Genomic DNA, 9212 nt, shown 5'->3' with positions numbered 1-9212 from the left:
TATCTGTCCATCTTTGTTGTGAGTCTTTCTGTCTGTTTGTGTTTCTGCCGATCACCATGAGTGATTCAGAACTCCAAGAACCGTTTATGAAGCTGGATAACCTGGTTGATCATCAAGAACTCAATGATGAGCTCCAAAGTCTGGATGACTTGCTTGGTGAGCTGCAGGAAGAGGAAGAAACAGCACCAGTGCTGGAGAAAGAGAGACATTGAAGGAAACATTGTCTATGCAATGTTTTCTTTCCGTGTCTGGCCTCTCTGTTGATTCCCGAACTCTTGCTATTGTTCTTTGACTACTGATTGTTTGCTGCCTGCCCCGACCCTTTTGCACGTCCCTGACTAACGATTTGGCTTCTCTCCTCTGTTGTGTTTGCTGGTGTCTGACCTTGCCTGTTTAAAGCTGCAGATGGATCCTCACTCTGTTGACGTCTCGTTACAGGTAGATCTGACCGCCAATGTTTTCCTTCAGCTTGGAGCTGGGGTCTGGGCCTTCCAGGTGGCACCTGTATTCCTCCATGATCTCGTCTGCACACAAAAAGAAAAGAAGAAGAGCAAAGACAGCATTTTGCAAAAGAAAAAATAAATAACGGCAAAAGAAGTGTCAGACTCACTCAGCACAGACACATGACTGGGATCTGCGGGTGCTTTTTTCCAGCGGAAACACAGGAACGCGGCTACCAAGAGGTGGAGGGCTTCTCTGTGACCCAGCTTATTCACCGGAGGGCTGCATAGGAGCCTCTAAGGCCTCCTTTGCGGGGGCATAATTCTCTTCATCTCCGAGAGAGGAGAGGAGCTTTCTGGTCACCTGACCCACTCGGACAGCACCCAAGGAGGCCGACCTCCTCTTCAGGATCCTCCTCTTGCATCGCAGAATTGCAATGTTTTTTTAAATAGTAGGTTTACACCCTGCTATTAAAGTAAGTATGCATATACATTTTTTTAAATGTAATTAAATGAATTTAATTATTTTGAGAGTTGTGCATGTTTGTATACATTTCAAAGCTAACTTTACATTTCTATTCTACTTCAAAGATGCAGGTAAAATGAGATGCAGGTAAAATGCCCACATTGTCCTGCAAATGTTTCCCACTTGAGGCACCACCTGAGGTCACAACACAGCATGAACAACAGCACTTGGCCAGGGGTCGGGTCCAGCTACGTGACGTCAGATGTCCCGAGTGCAGCATCGTTTACAACAGCGTTAAACGGCACTTCAGATCGGGCCATTCAGAACTCACAGTAAGTCTTGTCTCAAACTAGCATGCTTGTTTTTGTGGATGTGTTTTTAGATTAATCTGTTTCTTTAGGCAAAGCAGGTGAAAACCCACATTAGGAAGCTACAGCTGATGGTCAGTGTAGACCAGCTCAAAAAACTACGAGCACAGAACCCTCCGGTTCCGATGGTGTCTCACCTGGACGATCCTGAAGAAGGGGAGGAAAGCCAGGTGACACTCCACCAGCCTCCAGCGGAGTGCTTTCACTTGCCAGGTAGGCCTTGAATGATTCGTGTAATGAGACAGTAATATTTGTTTACGATATGGAAAAATTTTTTTTGTATGTTTTCATTGTAGAATGAATTCAACCACCAGGGAACTGAGCCTGCTAGGTAGGTGTTAAGTGATCAATTTGTAATCATGCTATTCTTTCTCTATGAATAATATATTCACTTTTTTTTTTGTGGTAGAATTGCTTCTACAGGATGAGAACGCACGGTAAGTATTAGGTGATAAGCTTGTTTGTAGTCAGATTCTGTTGTTTCTCTTTAACCATAACTCCAAGCTAATTCTGTTTTGATATTGTTTTGTGTGTGTTTTGGTGCACCCTTTCCTGCAGGATAACATGGACCTCTCCACACCTGATGTCTGGGAGCTTTCACAATTTAAATTAAAGCTTTTTCAAATGTATATAGTCCGTGTATTTCATGTAATATTTTATTACAATCTTTTATTACAAAATTATATTTTCAGTCTTGCATTTTTAACTATTTTATTTTTTTTAAATGGATATTTATACAGTTATACAAATGTTCAAATGTGTTCAAACTATAATTTATTTTAATTTTTGAAAAAACAAAAAACATAATGAATTTCATCTGGAGATGCTCAAATGTGGATGTACACATTTTAATAATACTAATATAAAATGTACATACAGAATTTTATACATTTATATTTTTCAATAATATATATAATAATATATTTGAACAAACATTCAAAAGTTTGAGGTCAGTAAGATTTTTTTTTTTTTTTAAACATATCTTTATGAACTTTTCCAAAACTTTTCCAAGTAAACAAGGAACACTTGTGATCAACCCTTCTTCCCCAGATGCAGGTGTGTGAATGTGTTTTGCACCATATTCACTGCAGCAATAGTAGCAAAACATGTGAGCGTACGAGTTTCTTGATTTGTGATTCGTAGACTAGGATTTGTGCACCTGCAGTGAAGGATTCAAGAACGTGTAACTGTTGTGTTGTGTTTGTGGAAGATAAAAAAAATCTACAAATTTGCAACTTTTGTCTGTGACTTCAGATTTACTGATACACATGTGTGGCTATTCTCTACAACTGCAAATTCTGCTGTCACGGACACTCAGTTGTTTTGCACCAAAAATACCTTCATACCCATCCCCACAACCGCAAAGTCTTGGCAGGCAAAAATAAAATAAAAATACAATCCTGATTGTTGTTATATTTATATTACATATCTTCACACATCTAGTGCTTCATCAATATCTCCGTCTTTAACAAAGTTAAAACATGTCTTCCAGATATTGAATTCCGAGGATTATTTTATGTAATAATAAAATGAGTAATAAGTAATAAGTTACATATTTAAGTTTTAGTTTAAACTTTTAAATATTTTATCTGAAATAATTTTTCTACTTGAGTTTTAAATGTTTTATTTCATGACTACCAAGGCAAAGTTTTTTAAAAGAATATTGTTTGTATTTATAAATATAATCATGATGTTTTTATTCCACATTCGTTTACATTTTTACTATCATGCGTTAATAATTAAAATGTGTAAATTATGCTTTGACACAATATGTATTGTTAAAAGTGCTAGATAAATAAAGGTGACTTGACTTGTTTTCTGAATATTTCAGCCAGGGCCCTGACTTAAACCCAATTGAGCATCTCTGGAGAGACCTAAAAATTGCTGTCCACCAACGTTTACCATCCACCCTGACAGAACTGGAGAGGATCTGCAAGGAGGGATGGCAGAGGATCCCCAAATCCAGGTGTGAAAAACTTGTTGCATCTTTCCCAAAAAGACTCATGGCTTTATTAGATCAAAAGGGTGCTTCTACTAAATACTGAGCAAAGGGTCTGAATACTTAGGACCATGTGATATTTCAGTTTTTCTTTTTTAATAAATCTGCAAAAATGTCAACAATTCTGTGTTTTAAATGTTGTGGCTTAATCTTTTCTGATATTGGAAACATACTTATTAGGTCATCTGGTATTCTGAAAACAAAATAACAAATAAAAAAAACAAATGCAAATCTAAAAATCAAAATAACACAGCAGAGGGTCTGAATACTTAGGACCATGTGTTATTTCAGTTTTTCTTTTTTAATAAATCTGCATAAATGTCAACAATTCTGTGTTTTTCTGTCAATATGGGGTGCTGTGTGTACATTAATGAGGAAAAAAAATTAACTTAAATGATTTTAGCAAATGGCTGCAATATAACAAAGAGTGAAAAATTTAAGGGGGTCTGAATACTTTCCGTACCCACTGTATTTACACTTACTTTGATAGATTTGTTTAAACTAAACTGTAGCTATTTATACTACAGTAAATACAGCTGGATAAAACAAAAACTGTGTCCGTCTTCATTTTAGCAAAACAATGTAATTATTTTAAAGGGAGGCGATTATTCTTACTATCTATTCTTATTTTTAGCCTAAAAACAGCATATTAATAACAGTCATGAACAAACTTTTTGTAAGGGTACTTTTTATTTTATTTGACAAAGAACACAAACAGGGTCACATTTAAATGACTTTTCATATATCTGTAAGTCTGCTGTTTTTATTACACCAATCACAATTGAACTGTCTTTCTCCAGAGTGAATGCATTATTTCTAAACCTTTTGTCACATGGGAAACGAGGAATTCTTTCCAGAATGAGTTTGCAAATGCTGTTTCAGGCTTATGTGATATGTGAAACTGATGTCACACTGAAGACACTTGTAAGGCTTCTCTCCAGTGTGAAGTCGCATGTGAACATTAAGGTGCCCTTTCATTTTAAAATCCTTTTCACACTGAGGACACTTGTAAGGCCTCTCTCCAGTGTGAACTCTCATGTGCAGCTTAAGGTTTCCTTTAACCGTGAAGCTCTTTCCACACTGAGGGCAGGTGAAAGGCTTCTCTCCTGTGTGACATCTTATGTGAGACTGAAGATATGCTTTGTTTGTGAAACTTTTTCCACAGTGATGGCACATGCCAGGCCTCTCCCCAATGTGATTTTGTACATGATTCTTAAGGTGATTCCTGTCAGCAAAACTTGTTTCACACTCATGACATCTAAAACATTTCTCTCTTGAGTGAGTACTCATGTGATGCTTAAGGCTTATTTTATGTTTGAATCCCTTCCCACACAGTTTGCAGGTGTGAGGCTTCTCTCCAGTGTGAACGATCATGTGAGACATCAGACGAGCATTTGATTTGCAACTCTTCCCACACACTTTGCAGGTGTGAGGATTGTCTCCAGTGTGAATTCTCAAGTGGGTTGTAAGTCTCTTTTTCAGTGTAAAACTCTTTCCACAGTGAGGGCATATGAACGGCTTCTCTCCAGAGTGCATTCTCATGTGGCCATCAAAGTTTTCCTTTTGACTGAAACGTTTTCCACACAGTTTGCAGGTGAAAGGGCCTTCTCCAGTGTGAAGTCGCATGTGAACATTAAGGTGCCCTTTCATTTTAAAACCCTTTTCACACTGAGGACACTTGTAAGGCCTCTCTCCAGTGTGAATTTTTATGTGCACCTTAAGGTTTCCTTTAACCGTGAAGCTCTTTCCACACTGAGGGCAGGTGAAAGGCTTCTCTCCTGTGTGACATCTTATGTGAGACTGAAGATATGCTTTGTTTGTGAAACTTTTTCCACAGTGATGGCACATGCCAGGCCTCTCCCCAATGTGATTTTGTACATGATTCTTAAGGTGACTCCTGTCAGCAAAACTTGTTTCACACACATGACATCTAAAATATTTCTCTCTTGAGTGAATATTCATGTGATGCTTAAGGCTTATTTTATGTTTGAAACTCTTTCCACACAGTTCGCAGGTGTGAGGCTTCTCTCCGGTGTGAACTCTCATGTGGCCATTTAGACTCTCTTTTTTCCTAAACCTCTTTCCACACTGAATGCATATGAACAGTTTTACACCAACGTGAACTCTCATGTGAGTATTAAGACTTCCATTTAGTCTGAAACTCTTCCGACACGGTTTGCAGGTGGAAGGACCTCCTCCAGTGTGGATTCTCATGTGGCTATTCAGACTCTTTTTATTACTGAAACTCTTCGCACACTGTTTGCAGGGGAAAGGATCTCCTCCAGTGTGGATTCTCATGTGGCTATTCAGACTATTTTTTTTACTGAAACTCTTCGCACACTGTTTGCAGGTGAAAGGGCCTCCTCCAGTGTGGATTCTCATGTGGCTATTCAGACTATTTTTTTTACTGAAACTCTTTCCACACTGAAAGCATATGAACAGCTTTTCACCATAGTGAATTCTCAAGTGAGTCTTAAGACTTTCTTTTAGTCTGAAACTCTTCCTACACGGTTTGCAGGTATAAGGTTTGTGTTTGTGGATTCGTAAGTGGATTGTAAGGCTTCTTTTTTTACTGAAACTCTTTCCACAGTGTTGACAGGTGGAAGGTATATCTTCAGTGTGAACTCTCATCTGGACTTTAGGCTGTGTAGTTTCTCTATTAAGAGTCTGAGAGTAACTAAAAGATTTTTCCCCAGCCATATCATCATGACATTTCTCAGTCTGATTTTTTTCTTCGGTTTCATTCAGTTCTCGACTCTTCTCTTTCAGCGCCGTCAGGTCTAAGGTGAAAAGAAACAAAAATAAGTTAAGACCAGTTTATTGGCACAAAGCAAGATAAACATCAAATCCAACAACATGTATGCTAGATCTGAAGAAAGTGTAACCTGTAATCTCAGAACCTTGTGTCCTTAAGTCTTTGCTTTCTCTAGGACACGTCCCAAATACCAACAAATACAAAATAAAGCGATTTGTCAGCGGACACGACAAGAGCATGTCAGTGTTTTGTTTAATACCAGTTTTCAGTTTTTAATTTAGAATAAATATCTGATAGTTAGGAGGATTAATACATTTAACTCTTATTTTATTTAAAAGTTTATGCTGATTGTGCATGTTGTTTGCCATTAGCTGTAATTAGAATTTACAAAAACACTTTTTTCTAACTGAACATTTGTGCTTAAGTAGCAAACTGTACCACATTTAGTTTAGATTGAGACAACTGCACACTATAGGCTTTGCTGTGCTAATTAGAAAGGCGTGGACAGCTGTTTTCACTCAAGTGAGTTAGCTCTGTATTTAGGTGGAGTTTGTTCAGTGGCGCAGAAGCGTCAGCAGAAGCATTAGCCCTCCTTGTGTGAAGACCTACGAGTGTAAAGACAACTTATCCCCCCCCCCCCACAACAGGTTGGGAGAGGTGGGGGTACGTGTCTCCTCATTTCCAAAAGCTGGAAATACCGCCCATGCTCTTATTACCTCAACACCCCTTCCTTTGAATTTTATGCCGTTAGGGCTGCACGATTAATCAAGTGCGATTGTCATGCACATCTCGTCAGTAAAGCCAGTTCTGTGATTAGTGGTAAATCGCCATCACCTGCTTTCAGACGGAGCTGCATTTAATACACAGAGCCGTATTTCTCTGACATGCTATGCAAAAAAAAACAAGTCGCAGCTTGCATCAAGTGGTGCTTACTTACAGAAAAGCCATGGGCTCCTCACCCCCCTACCTCCACTCTCTCCTAAGCGTCTACATCCCCTCCAGAAACCTGCGGTCGATTAACAAGCGGTGGCTCCAGGTCCCATTACAGAGAGGCACAAAATCGCTCTCCAGGACATTCTCTTTCAGCGAACCCTGTTGGTGGAATGACCTACCTGACTCCATCAGGACAGCCAAATCCCTCACAAACTTTCACATTTTCTGTTCTCTTTTATCCTTATTCCTTGCCTGTCCTAGCTTTTACTATTTGAACGATGACCAAAACCTTGTATAACGGACACTTTTCTCATGTTTATTGCCAACTTAAGGGAAAGAAAGTTTGAAAAGATTCAGCTGGGAGAACATCTAGCAACTAATTAAGTTAATTGACATCAGGTCTGTAACATAAAAGGGATGTCTTAGAGAGGCAGAGTCTCTCAGAAGTAAAGATGGGCAAAGGCTCTCCAATCTGAAAGAATGCGTAAAAAGATTGTGGAATACTACGCAATTTGACATTTTTAAAGGCTTTGCAAATCCCATCATCTACAGTGCATAACAGCATCAAAAGTTTCAGAGAAACTGGAGAAATCTCTGTGCGTAAGGAACAAGGCCAAAGACCTTTGTTGGATGCCAGTGGTCTTCGGGCCTCAGACGACACTGTATCACTCATCGGCATGATTCTGTCATTGACATTACTAAATGGGCCCAGGAATACTTCCAGAAACCACTGTCGGTAAACACAATCTGCCATGCCATCTGCCGATGCCAACTAAAGCTCTATCATGCAAAAAGGAAGCCACATGTGAACCTGGCGCCGTCGTGTCCTGTGGGCCAAGGCTCATTTAAAATGGACTGTTTCAAAGTGGAAAAGTGTTCTATGGTTAGACGAGTCCAAATGTGACATTCTTGTTGGAAATCACGGACGCCGTGTCCTCTGGGCTAAAGAGAAGAAGAATCACAATGAGTTTTATTGCCAGGTATGTTTACACATACGAGGAATTTGTTTTCGGGACAAAAGCTTCCACAGTGTAACAGAATGACAGTGACAGAACAAAAAACACATAATAATAAAAAATTTAAAAAAAGAACAAGTAAATAAGGAATAAAAATATACAAATCGACAATTGTATGTACAGGTATATAACAATAGACAGTTGTATGTACAGGTATATTATGTGTATAAATAGTGCTGTGTGTTCCACAGTTATTGTCAAGTGTTCATGAGATGGAGAATGAGTTTTTATTGCCAGGTATGTTTACACATACGAGGAATTTGTTTTCATGACAGAAGCTCCACAGTGTAACAGAATGACAGTGACAGAACAAAAAACACATAATAATAAAAAAATTTAAAATTAAGAGTAAATAAGGAATAAAAATATACAAATCGACAATTGTATGTACAGGTATATAACAATAGACAGTTGTATGTACAGGTATATTATGTGTATAAATAGTGCTGTGTGTTCCACAGTTATTGTCAAGTGTTCATGAGATGGATTGCCTGAGGGAAGAAACTGTTCCTTTGTCTGGCCGTTCTGGTGCTCAGAGCTCTGTAGCGTTGACCAGATGGCAACAGTTCAAAGACGGAGTGTGCTGGATGTGAGGGGTCCAGAGTGATTCTGCCAGCCCTTTTGCTCACTCTGGATGAGTACAGTTCTTGGAGAGAAGGGAGGGTTGTACCAATGATTCGCTCAGCAGTCCGGACTACCCTCTGTAGTCTTCTGAGGTCAGATTTGATAGCTGAGCTGAACCAGACAGTTATTGAAGTGCAGAGGACGGATTCAATGATGGTGGAGTAGAACTGTTTCAGCAGCTCCTGTGGCAAGTTGAGCTTCCGCAGCTGGCAAAGGGAGTACAACCTCTGCTAGGCCTTTTTAACAATGGAGTCTATCTGAGTGTCCCACTTCAGGTCCTGAGAGATTGTGGTGCCCAGGAACCTAAATGACTCCACTGCAGTCACAGTGCTGTCCATGATGGTGAGTGGAAGGAAAGCAGGGGGGTTCCTCCTGAAGTCCACGGTCATCTTCAGAGTTTTGAACGTGTTAAGCTCCAGGTTGTTGAGACTGCACCAGACAGCCAGCTCTTTAACCTCCTGACTGTAAGCAGACTCGTCACCGTCCTGAACGAGGCCGATGAGTGTGGTGTCGTCTGCAAACTTCAGGAGCTTGACAGAGGGGTCTTTAGATGTGCAGTCGTTGGTGTACAGGGAGAAGAGCAGTGGAGAGAGAACACAACCCTGAGGAGC

The 9212-nt window shown here is 39.6% G+C and overlaps 1 protein-coding gene across 3 annotated transcripts in view; it reads right to left on the bottom strand.

Annotated features, from left to right (window-relative positions):
• Positions 1–3817: 3817 nt before the first annotated feature.
• Positions 3818–9212, bottom strand: part of LOC107573818 (zinc finger protein 585A-like) — a 13121-nt gene continuing 7726 nt past the window's right edge. For 2 of the 3 annotated variants that reach the window (XM_016260269.1, XM_016260270.1), the window contains exon 3: positions 3818–6053. In XM_016260269.1, the coding sequence (XP_016115755.1) occupies positions 4102–6053 (1952 nt within the window). In that variant the 3' untranslated portion in view covers positions 3818–4101. The remainder of the gene's footprint in view (positions 6054–9212) is intronic. The other variant, XM_016260271.1, reaches the window with a different exon arrangement.

The sequence above is a fragment of the Sinocyclocheilus grahami genome, unplaced genomic scaffold, assembly GCF_001515645.1.
Source record: "Sinocyclocheilus grahami isolate Dianchi unplaced genomic scaffold, SAMN03320097.WGS_v1.1 scaffold2042.1, whole genome shotgun sequence".
In the NCBI taxonomy this organism is placed as follows: Eukaryota; Metazoa; Chordata; class Actinopteri; order Cypriniformes; family Cyprinidae; genus Sinocyclocheilus; species Sinocyclocheilus grahami.
This window is presented reverse-complemented; position numbering and strand designations above follow the sequence as displayed.